Source organism: Ambystoma mexicanum, chromosome 4p (genome assembly GCF_040938575.1).
Source record: "Ambystoma mexicanum isolate Mex_15411 chromosome 4p, UKY_AmexF1_1, whole genome shotgun sequence".
Lineage (NCBI taxonomy): Eukaryota > Metazoa > Chordata > Amphibia > Caudata > Ambystomatidae > Ambystoma > Ambystoma mexicanum.
Window position 1 is genome coordinate 601,829,158 of NC_090927.1, and position 22,631 is coordinate 601,851,788.

Consider the following 22,631-nt stretch of genomic DNA (forward strand, 5'->3'; position numbering starts at 1 on the left):
TATTCTGTATTGTAAACCTTGTATTATGTAAATATACCTATGTAATCGTACTTTCTGTAACCAAGCAAATTGTCTTATGCAACGCGCCCTGATACCCTTTGGTCTGGTGCGCAATACAAGTAATAAACAAAACAAACAAACAAAACAAAGGCACCAGGACTGAGTGCAACAGGGCCCCCTGTGTATAAAAGTCCCAAGGAGACGTGCATCAACCATGCTACCCCTTGCTCCCGCAACCTCATAGTACTGTGATCCTGGGTAAGTGGCCATGACAGCAACAGTATATCTCACAATTGAAGGCTGCACGTGTGTGGATAACACGCGAAGGAAGGCAGACCTGTGGAGCCAGTGACACTAAGTAGCAGAGTTGTCTGGGGAAAGAAAGTAGTCCACTCAAAAGTCTCCACGCAAAGTGAAATCTTTTGTTATAAAGCGGCAAAGTGAATGAACTCTAAAAATGCGTAATGATCAAGAATTAACCAGACAAAAGGGGGAGCAAAAAGGTGAATGATGTACTTTTGTGCTTGTGATATTGATCTATTCAGACCAAGAGACACTTGGGCAAATAACACAAGAGTCTGAGCTGAAGGGAAAGTCGAAGTGGTCCTGCTGAGGTCTATAGTAAAAGCCTTGCACATTCGAAAGTCTTTGACATCAGGAGAGGTCCGAGCCTGACTGAGGGAAACCAAAACTGTAATAAATTAGGGGAAGGGAACCCCTAAAGAATGTGAATTAAGCTTGGGGAAGGGAACCCCTGCAAGTGCTGTGATTGAAAGATCCTAGCCCGACCGAGGGAGACCTATGTGAACTTTTTGCTTTGAGAGGTCCGAGCCCGACCAAGGGAGACCTGTGAACTTTTGTTGAACTCTGGAAGAACATTTGAAAGCTGGAGTAAGTGCCTTTAATGTGGAAGGCCAAGAGGGCCTCGATCCATGTTTGTGAACTGCCTTTGTTTTGAGAACCCGAGCCAGAGTGTGTCATCCTGTGTACAGAGACTGCCTTACTCCGTGATGTCCAATGTGAGAAGGAGAGCTGACTCAGCCACATTGATTCTGTATGTTTCGACACTGATTTTCCTTTGCATACGTAATCCCCTTTGCACAATTTTTGTATAAGTGATAAGGCAATCTTTAGGTTTTGTTAGTATAGGCCATCTTTGATTTGACAACACTGACTAGAACTGTGTTTCTTTATTATTTGATGGTAGAGACTACCCCCATCATAGCTGTAGGGCAAAGCAGGAGTTGTTCCAAACCCCAGAAATTGAATAAAGGGTTTGAAAGTGTATCTTTTGTGTCAGTGTCATACTTGTGATATCAAGCCTCCCTTACAATATAAGCAGTGTCACATGGGGACATAGATGTCTGTATTATGCCCTGTTGCAATAACAAGTGAAGCGTGTCATAAATGCCCTTGTCTGCTTTGTAGGAGAGGGGGTACTGTTTTGCACAGGGCAGCAGTGCCCCATCTATCAATTTTATGAAGAAGGCCCCTCTTGCTTTGAGCACTCCTACGTCATGGGGCCCCTTTTTCTGCAATGTTTCGGGGTACTTCTTTAATTCTTCTTGAGTGTAATTCACCTGTTTTTGTACAAGCTGTGCCCTCTGTGGTATCAACCTTTCTATTACTCTTATGGGGAATGGGATGTGAAGGTGAAACACAACTTCTGGCTCCTCTTCGACATCTGCAAAGAGATGTACATCAGCCTGGTCAGTCAATGTTAATGTAGGGTTGATACAGAGTACTATACGCCATTCCATGTCATCCTCACCTGTCCCACATAAAATCACCATGTCTTTTTGTGTGACCACCTCATCTAGATATAAGAGTATATGTGTGCCTGTGGTAATGTCCTTTTGCCATGAGGGCCTGAATATAAATTCAGAAGATAGTTTGACAATGGAAACCCACTATCCCTTATACAAGATTTGGTAGCCCCTCTGTCTATCAAGAAGGAGAAATCACTCTGTCCTACCTTCACTACTACCTCGGGTTCCTCGTTAGGGTCTTCAGTTATTGCAAGGACAGGACACATACATACTTTCTGTGGGCGGTCCTATTGGGGTGTTATTGTGTGAGGCAATGGAAAAGGGTTCCCTCCTAGAACAGTCACTCCTGTGTAATTGGGTACTAAATTCTGGCCCAACAGCGTACCGTCCCTTTGTGGATGTGTTTTCGTGGGTACTTGCAATGCCTGTGTGGGTGCCCAGAGACACATGTGGGCGCTGCTCGGGCCAATGTTTGTCTGTTGAAGTAAGGTAACACCTGATGTGTTGGGAACTGCTGGGGCTGAACCTGCTGTGGTTGGAACTACTGAGGTGGCACCTGCTGTGTGGGTGCTACCTGTTGTTTTGCTTGCTGTAAAAAGGGACACATTAGTCCAAATGTCCTTGGTTGCCACATATAAAGCAATGCCCGATAAATCTATACCCCACACCACTGTACCCGCGCCCTCTGCCCCCGCTGTGAGTATCCTCTCCCCTGTGGGTAATATCCCATTTGCTGATACACTACCTTTGTGAGTAAAACCCCTGCTGCTGGACCCACCATTATGGGACATACTGTGGTTGCATACACCCCCCTTGTTGGGGTGCAGTGCCTGCTGGGAACCCACCCTGTTGGACTGGGAGCACCACTGCAGAGTCTGGGATGAGCACTGCCCCTTCGTGGCATTATCTGTTGTCTCTCTTTCCTTCTCTTGTTTCCTCTTGCAATAGTCTACAACAGTTGCCTGCAATTCAGGCCCCCCTTTTGCCTCTATCCCATCTATTTTATCTAGTGAAGCCTGCACATCTGATGGAAGCCCCTTGAACAGTATATGATAAAAAAGAGATATGTATTCATCCCATGATTTCTGTGTCTCTAATGTTGAGCGTTCCTGTACCTGTCGTATATACTCTGCAGGGTCCTCATCTGGCTTCATTTTGCAGACTATTACTACCCCCAGATCTCAGCTGTCAGGATACATGCTTCACAGTACTTTCCACACGTGTGCACAACAGATATTGAAGGGTGCTCCGTTGTGTATGTTCGTACTTAGTTTAACCCCATTGTATGCCGCTTGCATCTAACCAATGAGGTCCCCCGCTGACATCAGCAAGGACACAAGACACTGTTGCACCCTCAGGATATCAAAACTCTTCACCTGATTGGTCCCCTCCGAGCTCATCCCCTTGCCCCACAACCCTCTTCCCAGGCCCATTTGCCAAGGGGTGACTTGAAACCACTAACCCCACTGTGATGCTCCTTCAATTTACCAGTGTTTATTAATAAAAGATCCTCTTTTCCCAGTGAGTGCCCGGGAGCCTGGCTCACTGACCTCGAAAGTTTCAGCTTGACCCACCTTCCAGCGACTTTAGTCTCCCAGGAACATTTGGCTGCAACATTTCTCCAGCATGCTGCGAAAGCTGAGTGCTAGAGAAATTCATGTTGGCCTGATATACGCGGTCCGTCAGTGTGCGGTCTCAAGTGGCTTACTTACCTGTGGCCTGCGGCCTATATATCATTATGACTGTTGTATGGCTCAAATTATACTTTTCCTTCCTTGCTTACTAATACCCCTGTCCCAGGGTCTCTGTCCCCCCCAGCTCTGTCTTGGGTGCCCCCACACTTACTTTATCCCACAAACTCCTCAAGCTGCATCTGCGCACATGATACATAATGTACGTGGTGCAGCTGTCAATGGTGTTTCCCCCCTCTAGGGATGTCCCCTCCCTTTACCCATCATTCCCGCAACTGATAGGTGCACCCCTCTTGGTAGTGCTGTGTTTGCACCTTTACCGCAATCCCTAGGCTTCTGTCTATTGGTGTTCCAGTGTCTCCTGAATCAGCCTCATTCGTAACTTGCCATTGGGAATCAGGTATATACAGGAGGACATCATGCCCAGGAGGGATTTGAACCGATGTACTGTGGTGGAGGCCTTTCCGAGAAACCATGAGACCAGCCCCGGCTTCGTAGTTATCCTTTCAGATGACAGTCGTATTCTGGGGTTTGCGATTCTCCAACTCCTGAGGAACAGAGCGGTTTGAGCAGGTAAAGGGGTTAACTTTGTTTTGTTGATGGAACAGCCTAGGGTTTCCAGCATTGATGTTTTTGTGACTGCCACGGATCCGACCCTCTGTGAGTTTGCCTTTATCAGCCAATCATCTAAATATGGAAACACCTCTATCCCTGGTCGCCTGATGTGTGCAGCCACTGGCACTAGGCATTTTGTAAAAACCTTGGTGCTGATTTCAGGCTGCAAGGTTGTGGAACTGAAAATATGCATTCCCTACAGAGAACCTGAACTGCCGCCTCTGCATTGGGTGAATGGGAATAGTCTGCATCTTCCAAATACAGGGTCGCCAGGAAGTCAACCACGGGAGCACGTGCTGAAGAGATGTCATCTTGAATTTGATGCATCTGATGAATTTGTTTCGGGCCCTTAGGTCTAACATTGGGTGCCATTGTCCATTCTTCTCTTTGATGAGAAAGAACCAAGAATAGAACCCTTTTCCTTTCTGGCTTTGTGGTACAGGTTATATGGATGCTTTTTGCAGAAGTGCGTCTATCACCAGCTTTAGTTGCTTCAGTAGATGGATTCTTCATGATTGCAGAGGCAGAGAAGGAGGACGCCCCATGAATTATATTGTGTGTCTGGTTGTTACCACTTGTAACATCTACTTGCTAGATGTTATGTTAAGCCAATGATGTAAGTGTTGGCTTATTCACCCTTCTACATGGGTGCGATGTTGGGGTTGTGAGGACACTGTGCCAATTCTGTTTGGATTGGGCCTTCACTTGGCCTGATCCATGCCTGCCTCTTTGAGTGGAGAATCTAGTCAAAGATGGTTGGTACCTGTTGCCCACATGATATGAAGTGGAAGACTACCTTTAGGTGTTGAAAGACTGGGTGTGACCTCTGTATCTGTCAGTAGAACAGCAAAAGTCATTAAAGGGTCTGCAATCTTTGTCTTTATCCTTTAGTGAACGCATTGCTTTTGCTGACTCCATATCATATGTAATGCCCTTAAGGTGGTCATCTATCATTTTGCCAAAGAGGTCCTGTCCATTGACTGTAGAAGATACACATTTTCCACCAATAAATAGGTCAGCCATTTTACAAATATTTTACTCCATTGTTGGCTTACAAATGATAATATCAGATGACATTAGAATTCTAGACCAAATGGAACACACTAAAATAGTATCTCAAACATTTGGTTTGTGTCTGATACCACGTTGGAATACATATTAAAATATGAGAGTAAATTATTCCGATTAGGACACACATGTAGCATTGTAGATCTTCAACTTGAGAAAATTACATTGCATAATATACCCAATTTATCGGAAAAACAAAAATGACAAAACAGGGCAAGTTAGTGGGGAAAACAAAGATACGATAAGAGCCAATATGTGCTCTGGAGCAATAACTACCATCCAAGAAATCTTTAGGGTAAGCAACGTACTGACCCCCAACAAAACACAATGCACCCTACATGATATGATAGCCCCTACTGAGACTGTTCTTGATAAGTCCAGTAACATTGTGGAAGGAAAGAAAGAAGAAGGATACTGGCAATGGTCACCACTCGCTTTCAAATCCTAAAGACATCGACCAATTATATTCTTGGAACAGCCGAGGGTTCGCACATTTGTTCAGTGAAAATGGCCTGTGGTCTTACATGGAAATATTTAGAATAATCGTATTACAAGAAACTTGGCTAGTTGAGAACTTGTAGTTAGATGGGCGGCAACAATACTAAAAAAAAAGCGACAAAAGGTCGCTTTTCTGCCCTAAAGCCAGCCTATTGATATCTGTCAGTCCACCTTGGACTGTAACTGAAATCTCATGTGATTCGAACCAAGTGCTGGTTGGGAAAATATCAAGACCATGCTGGACATTTATTATCATAGATGTATATGACCCACCTTCTAGAACTGCCACTAAAACTAACATGCAGGCTGTAAGAAACGTACTAGCGAAATACAAAAACAAATATCCCCTATATGTTATGGGAGACTTTAATGCAAACATAAGCCTATGTGACCCAGAAATTCAAGGGCACCCTCGGTCAAGTCCCAATAACAGGTGTAAACAAAAGAAAGCCACTAGCCCATGGACCACAATTATTAATGCATATGAACTTACTTGCCACAATGGACTGTGTCCGGGAGATGAACAAAGAGCATTTATGCGTGTTCGTGGGGAGAGCGCGTCAACCCTTGACTATGTATTTCTAAATTCCGCTGGACTAAAATGGGTGCTAGACATGGGAATAGTGGCACGGGATTAGAGCAACCAACTACCACTGTGTGTGCTGTTTAAAAGCCTGGGTCAATAATCCTATGAAAGAATTTATGAAAAATCAGGAAACATATTTCTGAATATGGCTTGTAACCGTATTCAGTGGCACCCGTGAATTTGGCAAAAGGCAAAGTGTTAAGTGAAGAAGTAATTCCAGAGTTCGTGCAACTATGCCAAGAACCTGGAAACCATGGGAAAAAGATAAGTGAAGCATTTTCGGTCATGATAGAACAAATCAAAAACACAGTAGGTTCCTTACGAAATTATAAGACTGCACAAGAACGCACAAACAAATTAATGAATAAACAAAATGATTTTGACCCTAAGATCAATCAGGCAGAAAAACATCTCTGCGCCACGATCTCCACTCTAACTACCCCTACTAATAAGGAAATAAGGAAGCCAAAATATATTACAGACGTTGGCTTCAACAACACAAAATAAATTGTGAAAATGAGCGTTGGCTAACGATTGCACATTTGACAAAGACCAATAACACGCCCGGCCTATGGCAAAAAAATTAGAGCGAATAAAAAGAGTGCATTGCCGATAAACTGTATCCAGGAAGCTGCATGGGTTGAATCCATAACAGGCACGCTAGGCGCCGGCGATAAAAATGAAATAGCAGTAATAATCCCAGAAATTCTGTGGATATGCAAAGCATCCCAATCTGACATAAGAGTGATAATTGAAAAACATAACAGCTCACGAGCATGTGACTCTGATGGGATAAATAACACTGTCTTGAAGAGGTCGGCAGAGACTTGGACAGCAGCGTTGTGGCTTCTCTTCATGTAAATTGGAAAGTCTGGCATTTTTCCGGAAACCTGGAGAGGGAGCCACATACTGGCCGTCTATAAGAAGGGCCAGTGCAGCGATCCACAAAACTATGGATTACTGGCCATGCTAGATATCCCTGCAAAGGCTTTTGCACGGTTATTACTAGCAGACCTAAATACGTGGATAAATGACAATGATATCTTAAGCAAGTATCAATCCGGCTTCAGAGTGAAATCTAGAACAACCCATAATATACTTACACTGGTTTCCTCAATTGAATATGCATGGTGACGTACGAAATCAAAAGTATATGGTGCATTTATAGACTTTAGCTCCGCTTTCGATACGATCATCAGAAACAACCTTTTGCGGAAATTAATGACATGGAAAATTCCCCAGGGTTTCTTGAGGATGATAATGTTATTACACTTTGAAACCAATGTGAAAGTGCGTCTGAATGCAAAAGGCCAACTGTCTGTATCTATTCTAACGAACAGAGAGGTAAAACCGGGCTGTATTGTGGCGACCCTATTTAATCTCTATTTGGCCAACCTTGCAATGTCTTTTGATACTAGCATGATATGCCCTGTTACAGTTGCAACAGAGTGAATAAACTGCCTCGGATATGCAGACGAAATGCTACTCATAGATTATACACCAAAGGGACTACAAAGTCTAATTAATGGTCTCAGTGGTTTTTGCTAAACATAATGGTCTTCGAGCAAACACTGATAAGAGTAAAATAATGGTCTTCTCAGGAAGTTGTAAAAAAATCGGTCAATATGAGCTGCAGTTTGCACAAGGAAAAACTTGAGCTGGTAAACTCGTATACATATTTAGGACTCTTAGTAGATGAGAAATTAAACTGGAAGACGCATTGGCATAAAAACCAAATTGAAATGCTGGAAACTAGTAGAGGCAGTGAGCGCCTTTATTGGGCGGAACGGTGGTGGGTCAGTAAAGACAGTGTTACCTTTATACTCAATGAAAATTGTACCTGTTTTAACATATTGACTGAACCAAGTCTATTGGACCCCGAAGCGATTGTGTAAAAGAGGTCTTTCAGACATCAATGACTGCTGAGTGTGTATACATCAGACGAACTTTGGAGGATATGTTATGGGAATGTGTGAGAGTGCATGATTTTTGGTTGGATATTTGTGTGATATATGATTAGATCCTGGGGGAGAAGGTTGCTTTTGACTTTAAAACACTGGTCTTGGGTGGAGACGAGATATTGGAAGAATTGGCTATCTGCCAAAAGAAATGGCTATTTAGAGGTGCTGCAATAGGGAGGATGGAAATAGAGGGTACCCCCGAAAATAGAAGATTGGATTGATGAAATGCAGAAATTAGCTGAAATCAGAGGGTGATTTATAGGAAAGGAAAAGTTCTCTTTTCAAAAAGATTTGGGGGATTTTCATGGATTTATATTACTCTCTGTCTATTGAATGGATGAATTTAGGGGTGGGGGCCTGGGAGGTTTGTATATATTTTGTGATTCTGTGTATATAGTTTACATTGTCTATTTCTTTGGATTTCATATGTTCTAGTAATTTGAACTGATTGATTAATTTTGTTCATGTATTGCTATTTGAATAAATAGAAAATAAAGAATTTAAAAAAAACATACGGAATTGAGATATGGGGACATGGATTTACACTTGACTTAAAAAGATTTGAAACACAAATTTTACATAGACTGTTTTGCATGCCTCAATCTGTTACTGTGGAATTATTTTATCTTGAATATGATCTGATGTCTATTTTATCTATTTTATCACTAGATCTTTTAGGTGCTCAATTTACTTAATAACTTTGAATAATAGAACAGTGATGGCAGATAACGTCAAGGCCTTTCTGAATCTAGAAAATTACATACAGATTGGAGTGTGGGGAAAAATATTTGCAGTCTTTAATAAATGGAAGGGTGGATGCGATGTTGAGATATACGCAAGGAGAGTCTAATATTGGCTCTAATATTGGCTCAAGAAGAAAACCACATCATTCCACAATGATATCAAAATGTGGTAAAACTTTCAAGCAAGGCCCATAGTGGACCTTTTATTCGGTATATACAACCATGAAATAACCCCCAAAATATATTACAGCCTTTCCTGAGTCTTTGGTAGCAAGACAATATACACTCCTAAAATGTAATACAAGTAAGGCTCTTGAAACTGAAGGCACGCAGAAAGGCCTTGATCATACAGAGAGATATTGCAGACTTTGTGGTGAAGAAATAATTGAATCACTTGAACACATACTGACGAGATGCGATAGCATTATCCACATTAGAAATCAGATTTAAAAATCTCATAATAAATGTTTTACTTATAGCGATCCTGTGATTCTGTGGAACGTGTTCATGGATGGAAATGATCAGAATTTTATTTTTATTTTGGTCAAATTTGATCTGAAATGGGTTGAAATATTTGCATTATATGATTCATGAAGGGAAAGCTCTTCCAACTAACATTGGGTTGGCCACCTATGGTGAAATATCATGGACACGGATTGTAATTTTAATGTTGTTTTATGCATGTAATCACTATATATTTTATTGTCTTTTATGTAAATTATATTTAATAATTGTTAATGTGTTTTATATTGTATATACAAAGCATATTTGCGACATCTATATTAATAAATTGAAATTGAAATACACCAATGACAATTATACCTCAAAGTGAATTGTATTTAAAACATTTCATATCTAGGAAAATGCTTCACCCCCATCCAGGCTTGGCTGATAAGCATCTGCCTGAAACTCAACATAACTAGTCCTACTAGACCACCCACCGAAAATGAGTGGCTGAATGGCATGCACCTTGATTGATTCATACCTCCATTGGTCTTATGTGCCAAATCACTACAGTTATCATTGACAACAAATTCTCCTTCCAGCAGCATGTCAACAGAAAAGCCCAAACTACCTGGTATCAGCCAGCACTCCCTCAGAAGATATAACCCTGCCACCCACCTGAGGATTTCAGGACCACGGTCGAGGTGCTGATAATGTCACACCTCGATGGACAGAATGCTCGCCACAATGGCAACCCTGCCAAACACCTGGCTCCCTTTATGGCCATTCAAAATGCTGCTGCATGTCTTGTAACAGGAACATAGTCATTTCACCACATCTCCCGCATCCTACGAGAATAACACTGGCTACCTATGCCATCCAGGTCACTCTTCAAAACAAATACAAATGTAATACTGCCCAGACACCAACCTACCTCGCAAAAACACTCTGAGGGTCCGATGGGACACACTCCTCTAGGAGCCAGACCATTCTTATGCCTGTGACAAAATTGGTATGCTGAGACAAAACAGGAGGGCAACTTTACAAAAAATGTTAATTGCATGCAGAGGACCACCAGTGTTAGCACCTATGTGCTGTTGGGTCCTCTGCAAGTAATATTAACCACCTAGGCCTCTCTCCTACTATACAGGATTCTCTAATCTAGGGGTAGCCTCTATCTTTGTTTAGTATATGGTGAAACCTACTGCACTATGTAATCTAGACCTCTCTCCTACTATACAGGATTCTCTAATCTTGGGGTAGCCTCCATCTTTGTTTAGTATATGGTGAAACCTACTGCATTGTGAAAGCTAGGCCTCTCTCCCACTATACAGGACTCTGAAATCTAGGGGTAGCTTACATCTTTGTTCATTATAGGGTGAAACCTACTGCATTGTGAAACCTAGGCCTCTCTTCCACTATACAGGATTCTAACATCTAAGGGTAGCCTCCATCTTTGTTTAGTATACGGTGAGACCTGCTGCATTCAGTAACCTAAGCCTCAATGGTATTGGACTCCCAAATCTATGCCTGTTTCCTCTGTCACACCGGACAAAGATCACCCCCACCCAAACAATTTGACAGCTTACGGTACGTATATCTCACACCACCAGTGTAGACACAGGCCGCAGTCACGGCCAAGCATCCATGCACGATAGAATGCTGCTATGGCTAAGCACATCCGGTATAGCATCCAGACTGAAACACCTGACGTACCTCAACACCTCTGCCACTAGCATACAGCGACTACCATCCAAAAGGAACTTGGTACAGCTGGCCACACATCTATTCTCTCAACAATAGTAATCTATCTCAATCCTCCCAACAGTGCCCACCCACGTGCCTGACCTCTCTTCGGGTGCTTAGTTGAGCCTTAGCAGCCACCCAAGTCCTACTCCGGCAACATGCACACATGCATATCCTAAGCTAAACTCCTTAGAATTTTCTACCACATTGACTACGGTCACCGAGAGTGTTCCAACCAGAAAACGCGCATTGAAGACACACAAGTGGGGAAAGAGTGCTAAATAAATACCAAATACAATACAATACAATACTTAACTGACAACAAATATTATCCTAATAGGATTAAACATGTAAAAGCAGAGTTGAAAAGTGAAGGGTAAAACCAGGCAAAATCCACTTCAATCTTCACGTTTACTCTCCGTTTTGTAAAAAAATATAAATGCTGCCTGCAAATCAGGCTTTGCTAATTGCATTTACAATGGATTCAGATGGAATGTGCCTACTTTTATCAGGTGCAAAAAGCAGAGTCAATAGGAATACATTGGGGTGGTTAGGGCATGAATGAGAATAGGTTTAAGGGAATGGGAAGGCATAGGTTCAAATGGAGCTGTCATCAAGTAAGAGCCAAATTAAAGTCACAAGGCGAAACACCAAACGGCTTGGGAGAAAAAGCAGTGGTGAGGCCCTTGAGAAAGTGATGCCCTAAGGGCACCAGAAAGTACCAGCCCTATGCAGGTGCTTTCTCAGAAATGGATAGGGTTGCGACATAGCCCTTAAAAGTGTCCACGAGGTGTGGCAATCACAGCAAAAGCTTAAGTAATGTGCTGGTGTTGCACAACAACAGGTCAAGCTCCTTCTCACGAGACCAGCTTGTGAATTTATGCCAGCGGCAAGCCTAGATAGACTTGGTGGTCAGGTGTCTAGCAGAGAGCATCACACAAAGATCTTTCTCAGAGAGATCACAATCTTTGACCCTCAGCCTCTCTTTAACCAGATATTAAGGTTCAGTGTCCTGGCGCTGGGGTGAAAGCCCAAAGGGCAAGCTTGTGTCAGAACATCTTCATGATTCTCCACCGAGGGCAAAACAGCATGTCCATCATGATTGGGGACAAGGTCCTCTCTGCCCAGTCTGGAGCAATCAAGGTCTTTGTTGTTCTGCCCAGCTTCTATGGAAACAGAGGGAACTCATCACCCGTATCGCGCTATAATGTTGGGGAAAAAACGATTGCGCGTTTACTGCAAGACTAAGCGAAAAACACGAACCCCATTACACAAGGGAAGCAGGGGTTGTCCCCCGCTTCCCTTGCATGGTATAATGGGTTTGGGGATTTGCGGAGTGCTTTGCAATGTGGAGGGTCGGAGTGCCCCATTTCCATACACCACTTTGAAACAAAGCACGACATCTAGCGAGAAAGATAAGGTGCCTTTCTCTTTCATTCCAGTAAAAGCGGAGATGAAACAGGACCAAAAATCAGAGGACAGCCGACCCAAAATATTAGAGCTAAAGCATGGAGAGAGGAAGACAGGGGTGCGGGCAGTGCTTTAAGCGGGCGGGGACAGCCGGGGCCAGGCCCCGGCAGTCTCCAAAAGGTGGGGCTGAGCCAGGGCCCTGCTGGACCCACCACAGTCCCAACACATCACGGCGGGACAAATTATCCCGCCACGGTCGCAGCCGCGACGGGAGATGCGCCCGCCATCAAGTCAGGCAAGCTGACAGATGTGCCAGCCAGTCACTGTAACTTCCTCTGGTGATCCCTTGTTCGAGGGGTCACTAGAGGAAGTTATTGTCTTTTGTTTCCCCTCCCTAGATCACAGAGGCATCTTTAACCCTTGGCGAACCTGGAGACACAGTGCTATATTTCGAGGTTTATAAAAGATGGCTTGAAAAGTACACAATTCAAGCCATCTTTTATAAAGCTTTGCCTACAGAGAAAGACGCCTTTGTTTTGTCCGTAGTCAAAGCTTTATAAAAGATGGATTGAATCGTATACTTTTCAAGTCATCTTTTATAAACATCGAAATATGTTACATATTTCTGTTTAAAAAAGAAGGCTAGAAAAGTGAACAAACCATAGAACGGTACGCGCACAAATATATAAATGCACTATGACTATGGTTTGTGTACTAAGCAAGGCATCTTTTATAAACATAACAGCAACATGGCTTGCAAAGTAAACAAACCGTAGTAAGGTACGCATACAAATATATAAATGCTTACATACATTTATATATTTGTTTGTCTACCCTACTATGGTTCGTGTACTTTTCAGGCCACGCACATCATGCAAGCCACGGCATAAATGAGGGCCCCCTTCAATTTCTTAGCCCACTTAAAGCCCTAGGTGCGGGGCAAAAGTAGGGGGCATCCGTGGTCTGAAATTCATTAGCCAACTACGTGATCACTGCACGCCGTAGTTCTGGTGCTCAGAATTTTCGGTAGCACAGTGATCACATAAATCCCTCATCACCCAAGGGGGACCTTCTCAGGAAGTCTCTGGAGCAGAAGGTTTTGCCCATCTTGCCCGGGTAGTCCAACGTCTTATCAATAGTAAGAACGATTGCAATGCCATAGAAACGACCTGAGTTCCAGAGAGTTTGTAAGGACTTCTAATGACCTTCCTAGAGACTGCTTTCTAAAAGAACCTGCAGACAAGCTCATTTGTCACAGATGCAGCTGTGACAAAGGGTGGGCGAAATTACAGTTGGGGAAGTGAAATCATGGAAATTCATCACCAATTTCGCTTTGCTGGCAGAGCGTATTTTTGGCTGATTTGCTTCTCATGAGGAAATGTTTTTTTCCAAATACAAATTATGTTTCTTTTATTGTTTTGGATCACATTGCTGGCAATAATGGGGACAAAATATTTCACAGCCCCCTTTTGGCCAAAGGTTTGGTGAAAAAAAACACCCAAAAAACGTTTTTCTGGCAGGACAAACATCCGAAAGGCCAATTCCACTCAGTCAGTGAAATAGGAAAAGCGGGCAGATTTTGCTCAGAAAACAGCCGATTTTTTTTTCTGTGGGTAAAATGTCTGCTATTTTGCCCATACCATCCATGACACCGAGGAGGTTGGTCATACATGCTCACCAAAGTAGGACCTTGGAGACCTGTGGGCAATTAGGATAACGCCCTCGTTGCCCAAGGACCACTGTAGCAACCGCATGCGCAGTTTTGCTTCCAGGACTATGACGATTCATGGTGCCCTAAACCCTAGCACTCTCAAACAGCTGGGTGCACCCCATTTGGTTGGAAGAGGGCTACCATGCTCTGGATGCATGCCACTCTCTAGGGGAGGGAGAGTCATGCCTCAATCCGCACCCAAGATGGGCAACATAAAATGAGAGTATCTGGAGAGTGTCTGAAAGGACCTCTTTAGGCTGATGGATAATCCTAACTAGTGGAGCAGGGTGCAAATCATCCCACGGTTCTATAGTGCTGCCTTTTCTGACCTGGCCTGCAAGAGCAGTCATTGAGAAAGCGAGAGTTTTGCCACTTCCTCCTGTGAAGATAGGCAGCCGCCACCGCCATGACCTTTGTGAATATTTTCGGCCCGAAGTGAGCCAAAATGGGATCCCTGTGAACTGGTAGTGTGTGCTTCCCACAACAAAACAAAGGGAAGTCCGATGCATGGGGTGGATAGTGACATGAATATATGATCCCCCTGATCTAAAGACGCAGGTCAATATTTAAAATGCAAAGCAGCTCTACATATAATAGATCAGAAAATGGCTGACCATTAATTTTTCTAACATAGCTGAATGAATTCACAACTCTTAAGAATGGTTATACATGTTTTAAAAAAAAATGTTTAAACTTTATTTATTGATTGTACGTCACGACACTGCAGCAGCACAATGAAAAAAAACATACACAACAAAGATGAGTACTTGCATTATATAGTATAACATGCACTTTACAAATTCAAATGAACAATTAGGGCCTTGGAGAGCCTTCCTCATCTGAAATCATTTCACAGAGGTATATTCTGAACGGAGTCCAAATGTCTTCAGGTCGATTTGTTCTAGGTAGTGACATTACGTATTGTTCCTCGCATTCGTTCACATATGGAAGTTCTTTAAGAAAGTGGTCTATGCGTGGTGCGTGCAGACTTTTCCAATTCTGAAGTATACGTTTTTTGGCACAGGCCATGCTATTTTCCCTATATCTCCAAATAGGTATTTCTGAGGCGTGAGGTCCGCCGGTATCTGTGTTATTTCCTCTATTATTTCAGCCACCTCCCCCAAAACCCAATGATCAAAGGGCAAGCCCAATACATGTGGAAAGAGTCCGCTAGCGGGTTCCCACATTTCTGACAACCCCCTGAGCAATTTTCTGTGAATTTGGCCATTTTGGCTGGTGTATAATGTAGTTTATTCAATACTTTGAACTGGATTAAGCGGAGACCAGCATTAAGTTGTACAGTCTTGGACAATGCACAGTATTTCAACCATTTCTCATCTTCGAAAGTGGCTCCCATGTCTGCCTCCGAGGAGACTTTAATCGTGTTAAGTGAGGGTGTATGCGTTTGTATTATGGCAAATAATTTAGAAACACTGGTTCCGGTCTGGGAGGACAGGGATCGGAAGCATTCATGTGATGGTGGTTCATCTGGGAACAGTGGCCATTTCACTCTGAATGTCATTTTCATGCGATGGTATTGAAGCATTTTGAGCTTCGCCCCGCCCCACGGTAGCTACAAAATCTTCCAGAGTGACACATTTCCCATTAGGAAACATATCCCGCATTTCTATTTCCCTATTGGGATCCCACATCCTTTGCATATCTGTATCAAATGATGGTGAGATACCAGGAAAGTTCCACAGAGGAGCGTCATAATCATAGGGAGTCTCTATTTGTAATCTTTTGTAGATCATGGACAAGGCATGGACTGTCGTGCTAACAGGGTCAAATTTACATGCATCCTTGTGTTGTGTTTTAAATAAGATTGAGCGTAGTTCAGTGGGGAGTGCAGAATGGCGCTCTGTTGGAATGTGTGGTGCAGTGTCCAGTGGGTCATATCAGTGCTTAGCATATTGGGCCTATGCCACCAAATAATATAGTTTGAAATCTGTTGCTGCCATGCCCCCAGTATTATATGGTTCGACCAGCTTCTCCCACTTCATCCTGGCTTCGCCCCCATTCCATATGAACGGTGTGGCCATGGCTCGCAGGTTGGCAAAAAATTGCATGCCCAGACAGATCGGGACGTTGCCAAATATGTACAGTAGTTTGGGGAGGACCACCATTTTAAGGACTGGAACACAGCCGATCAATGATATGGGGAGTTTGGCCCATAGTTGGAGTTTGGTTGTGATTGTGTGCAAAATCTTCTCATGATTATCATTCTATAGGGAGGTTTTATCATTGGACACAAGAATTCCCAGGTATCGTATTTTAGTGGGCGACCATTTAAGACCACAGGTGTTGGTTGGGCATTTGGTAATGGGCGTCAGTGGAAGAATTTCCGACTTGGAATTGTTAATTTTATAGCCTGAGTACTCTGGAAACACATGCGTAACCCTCATGATGGGGCCGAGGTTGACTTCTGGTTTTAAGATTTATAATAGCGTGACATCCACGTATAGGGATATCCTGCCATTCTGATTCCTCTCTGTCCCTGACTCTGTCTAACAGCTGCCGCCACTGGCTCTATTGTCAGGGCAAACAGGATGGGGGAGAACGGGCAGCCCTGTCTAGTACCCCTACCCAAAATAGTACGGTTGGTGAGTCCCTTAGCTCCAGGCCCGGTAAACAGTAGCTTGACACACTTGAGAAAATAGGGGCCTATTCTGAACTTCTCAAGCACAGCAAACAAGTATGTCCAGGACACTGCGTCAAAAGCCTTTCCGGCATCCAGTGAAATCACCACTGCTTGCAACTCGGGGTTGATCTGCGCCATGACCCTGGACAATCTTTGTAGGTTCAATGCAGCTGATCTTGTTGGGATGAAGCAGCATTGGTCCGGGTGGACCAGCTTGGGCATGTTAGGTAGAAGTCTGGTGGCCAGTATTTTAGCAAATATTTTCGCATCAGAATTTATTAATGAAAGGGGCCTGTAGGAGTACATGTCATGGGGCGGGCGTCTGGGTTTCAACAGCACTGTTATAATGGCCTCCCTCATTGACTCTGGCAAGGTTCCTTGCTCCATCGCTTCCTCCCATACCAGTAGTAATATTAGAGCGAGTTCGGCGCAGCACTCTTTATATAGCTTTGCGCCCAAGCCATCCGATCCGGGTGCTTTCCTGGAAGTCATAGATTTAATTGCTTCCGCAATTTCCTCACATGTTATCAGCTGATCAAGGACCAGCCTGTTTTTTAACGCGGGTTCCGGAGTGTTAGTATGTTCAAATAGTTTTCTATTTCTGTGCCAGATTTTACGTCTTGGTTTGCATAGAGCTCTGAATAGAAATTTGTGAATTCTTGGTTTATAACCTCTTCACTAGTGATCACATCGCCGTCTCTTGCCAGTAGACTCGAGATGGGTGTATGGTGCCATTCAGTTTTCAACAGATTTGCGAGGGAGCGCCATGCTTTAATTACCTTCGTCGTACCGGTGCGCCCATACAGGTGTTACCATGTATTGTAGCTCCATGGCCGACAATCTATTAAATTCCTGCAGGAGGTTAATAATGTCTGCTAGGGTTCTCTTGTCATGCATCTCACTATATTGTAATTCCAGTTCCCTCAGGTGTCTCTCCACTTCCGCTAATTCCGATCTGACAGTTTCCAGTAATCCAATGGATTTAGACATCAGAACCCCCCCTTATCTAAACGATAAAGGTCTCCAAAAGTGTCGCAAATCTGTCTACGGAGACCCTGTTTATCGTGAAACATGCTTCTACCTCTATTTTGTGCAGAGATTCTGTAACATTTGGGTCTTTTAGAATGTCAGGTGGCATCCTCTGTCTCCTAGTTGGTGGTTTAACATTTTGTAGAACAACCTCCAGGGATATTGGGGAGTGGTCTGATAGGATGCAGGGGTGTATTTCACAGTTGCTCACCATGCTGGAAAGATGAGTGGAGAGAAGCCAGTAGTCAATGTGGGTTTCGGTGTCATGTACGGATGAGTAAAACGAGTATTGCCCTAGCGGGTGTAATGTTCTCCAAGCATCGATGAGGGATATCTGCATTAATATCTGAAGTAGGGTAGTGGCCATCCTGGTAGGTCCCCTGTGTTTATTGGAAGATTGGTTGAGGGAAACATCCAAAATAGTGCAAGCTCAGTTTGGGAGGATCTTGTAGCTCACTTGAAATTAACACACACATGTGCACACACACAGACACACACAACATGCAAATCACAAGATTCAACTAAGCAGAGGTTGAAGTAACATGTTTTAAAAGTGATAGCATCATTCTAATCAGGCACTTTTATGGTATGTATGTTTCTTCTTTTTAATTAATGAATTCATTGAGTTCACTGTATAAGTACACATGCATAGTTTATAAAGATGCACACTTTTTAAGAAATCGAGTTTATACATTCTCATGAAAAATATTTCTGTGACCCCCAAGTCTAAGGACTACTGCCCACACACTATTCTTCCCCCAGAGAGTAACACAGCACAGAGACTCCTGTACATATCAATGTTTAAACAACATATAAGTGTACATGAAAGGTAAAGTACCTGTATACCTCGTTCTCCTTGATTTCCTTTGTCACCCTATAAAACAATGGAAACTGTTGTAAGAATCAATTAATAGTTTAACTCCAATTTTCTTGTGCAGCACTCTGTCGCTACCCAGGTAGGTTTGCACTTTATCAACCAAATACATACTCAAATATTGTCCTTTTTTGATGGCTAGCATACATCAACATGGCAAGTAGGTATTTTCAATAGTATGTATATTGTTCCCCTTTGTTATATTAGGCAATGCGATTTATAGTAGTCCTTTATAGCTCATCTTTTGCCATTTTGGTATCCCCTTTGCACATGGATTTGGAAGAAATAGGTAGGGTTTGTGAAGGATAGGAGAACAAGATACAAGAGCATATTCTCATTTGTTGATTAGGGGAGACAGGAAGACCCGATTTACTGCGTACTTCTATTTTCCTAAGTGGGGTGGCCTTTAATGGGAGGGGGTATCCAGAGTGGGGGTAGGCATTGGTAAGATGCTGGACTTGCTGCGAGTGAGATGTGTTCATCTCTTTCGAAGTAGCTGATGCATTGAGTGATTTGACTCCGAGGGCCATCTCAATCCCAATAACAAGGAGTGAGGGACAGATTTTAAGAAGAAGAAAACTCAGTTCCTTAATGATGATATCTCTTTTCTTCTACTCTCAATCACTGCACTGACAGTGGCATTCTGATATCTGTACCTCGGGTTCAGATCTGGGAATTTTCCTAGGTGTCACAAGAGTGGATTTCTCTGTCTTGCTGGAGGCCAAAAAGATCCTCACCATATACTCCCTCACAGCCCTGGTGTGAATCTGCTGACAGATTGTACAAATTCCAGTGTCATGCTCTCTACTTAAGCAAAAGAGATTCTTTCAAATGATCACCAATCCTTAGCTCCACAGAAACCTCTGTCTCCCTGTAAGCGGGGGTGTCAGAATCCTCACTGTCAATTCCAAAGATGTTTCTCTATCTTTTTAATTGCACATGTCTTTCACAGCTTTGATAAAAGGATTCTCCTGTGTTGGATATCTAGTGTTCCAGTCATTGTCCACAGAATGTTGCTGTGGGCATCAGTACCAATGGCTTAGGCAGCATTGAATAAAAAGCTTTCGATGGAGCTGGTGCTGAAAGTGCTGATGTGTTTGACAACGAGCCAAACCAACTGGTGATCACTGGAAGGTTTTGAATTAATCATAGCTACTTGCACTGCTCTGGGCAACCCTCCAGACCATCGTTTTCAACATGCCAAGATATTACAGGAGGCGAAAGGCCATATGCAATCAGGCTTAGACCCACCCCAAAAGAGGCAGTCCAGCCTGAACTGCTAGATAACATCCTTTCTGCATGAGACCACCAGCATCCCCAGATATGTTTCGGCCCCATTGGGCATCATCAGTGAGGAGTAGCTTGGGCCTCTAGGCCCAGCAAGCTCAGACCCATGTCTGGGCATAAGTGATCCCACTTGGGGTGACTCAAGCAAAACCAAAAGGTGATGACAGGGAGGTTTTGAGTCAATCATAACCACTTGCACAGCTATGGGCAACCCTACGGACCATAGCTGTTTGGTGCTGAGGAGGCCAAGGCTGAAAACACTGATAACACCCACTCTTGCCATGCTTTATGTTGGTCCAGGCCCTTAGGCACAGGAAAGGGAAGTTTGTCCCCAGAGCTGCACTTGGAGCAACCACGGCAGCCTGACCATAGGCTTCCCTCTAATCTGGAGATTGCACTGACTCAGGAGCTTGTGCAAACTTTTTCAACATTACCGTACAAAAAGCACCTAATTTTTCCAGAGTTGAAGAGTATCTGGGGAAGGACGGATTGTCACCAACCTGTCGCAATCTCTGGTGCCACTTCATCGATGATGAGGAGTAAGGGAGTGATCCCGAGAAAAAGACAACTCACTACAGAGATTATGATATCTCTTTTTTTTCCTCTTGTCTTTATCACTAGACCAGCAGAGATGTTAAAAAAGGGTACCTCAGGTTCAGATCTGGGCCTACAGAGTTCACATTTTGATGGAGCCCAACAAGAGGGCTGCTGCATGTTCCCTGACCGCTTTGGGGGTGGGGTCAACTGACATACCCCACTCTCGTCAGTGTCATGATCTTTACCAAATCAAAATATACATGCAGTGTGTAAATGAGTGGTGGTCATTAACAGGTGAGTGATCTGAAAGGTTTTAAAGTCTGGTTTTGGCAAGCATATGTTTGACAAAATTGCGAAAATCTAAAAAAAGTGCAACGGTTTTGTGAGGATAAAGCATATTCTTGCGTTTGACTGTGTATTTGTATGTGTGTTGTAACTTCAGGAACTGAAAAGCCACCAAGAAATCATGGTGAAGCTGTCACTGAACCAGCACGTTACCAACTGGTGGCTGTTAGAAAACAATGCTAAGCAGACTGCATCTGAGGTGGATGTCAGAAATTAAGGACTCTGTCGCGAAAATATATTTACTAGAAGTTGTGTTTATCCTTCCTCACTTATTCTATTTTTGATGAGGCAGTGTATTCCATCTTTTGGTTATATGCTTTCAATACTAGGATTAGGTAGAGGTAAAAATGATGCCCAATATACCACAGAAACAGATGGTTGGAATGGATGGACTATCCACCATTAGCTTCCATCGCCCAGAATTCTGGGTAAAAACCCCTTTGATTGGGAGGATTCAGCCCAAACTGAGAATTGTGAGGCAGGCCGACCATGTTAACAGTTTATCCAATCAGGAATATTAGCCAACCTGAGTGTAAACAGCATGGCGGATTCCTGATTATAGCTATCTGAAATTAAATTACCTAAGGTGAGTAATTTGTTCTTGGATCAATGATTCCTCCCACAGAATTCTCATCTTTAAAATCCACCTCAGATTCAGAAAAGGCAGGCAGTATCCTTGGTCTACAATCTGAATGACTGTCACATATTTTATGTTGATAAGAGTAATCAAATGACTCACATGCTATGGTACTGCTATGTGACTTATGTTATATTACACGGCCACTGTAGTTGCTGTTTCCATAGGAAGAGCACTTTTTGGGCAGCTTATAACTCTGCTCCCCCTGGACGAATCCTCACCAAACTTTGCAAAAGAAGTATATGGCCCACTCTGAATTTTTCTGCAAAGTTTGGTGAGGGGGGGCAAAGTTATAGGGGGGGTCCCAAAATGTCTTTTTTCCCATAAATATAATGGGAAAAAACCTTGCTCACGCCTACAGCCCAAACCGCTGGACGGATTTTCACCAAATTTGTGGCAGGAGCGGCAGCTTGGTCCCAAAAGCGCACATTTGTTAATTTGGTGTAAATCCGTCCAGTAGCTTTTTTTTAAATGACCAAAACATAAAGCAAAAAAATGTGTGATATCTATGTCCGCTCCGGGGACACACTTCCCTGTTCGCTCGCGGACAGGACATCGATTGGCTAATTGACTTGCGTCATGTCCACGGACACCCAATGTGTTTGCTGATTGGTTGGCGTGAAGCGTGAGGTGCGTCCGATATTTGAAAACGCCTGCCATCTTGGGACATCGGCCTGTGTCCACGGACATATGCGGAAAAAACATATTAAAAAACACAACATTGCACTTGTCAAACTTATCAAATAATCTCTGGGGAGGTGAGGGGTGATGAGGATGGGATGGAATATGGCTGCAAGAAGCAAAAAAACGGGTGTTTTTTACCGCAAAAGTCCGCGAACAGTCCTGAAAAGTTTGTGAACACCTCAGCATTACAGGCATGGTGAAATGCAGTTCTTGGATGGCTTATAACTTTGGCGCCACTTAATGAAACTGCATGACACTTTGCATGTATATTCCTGGGCTGATTCTGGGTAAGTATGCAAAATTTGGTGGGATTCTCTCATGAGGGGGCAAAATTAGAAGGGGGTCCCAAAATAAT

At 43.3% G+C, this 22,631-nt stretch overlaps 1 protein-coding gene across 1 annotated transcript in view; it reads right to left on the minus strand.

Moving 5' to 3' along the window:
* The window catches only part of COL21A1 (collagen type XXI alpha 1 chain), a 1,372,657-nt gene that overhangs the window by 230,945 nt on the left and 1,119,081 nt on the right, over nt 1-22,631 (minus strand). Inside the window, exon 23 of the mRNA XM_069606149.1 lies at nt 18,751-18,786. Within this exon, the coding sequence (XP_069462250.1) occupies nt 18,751-18,786 (36 nt within the window). The remainder of the gene's footprint in view (nt 1-18,750; nt 18,787-22,631) is intronic.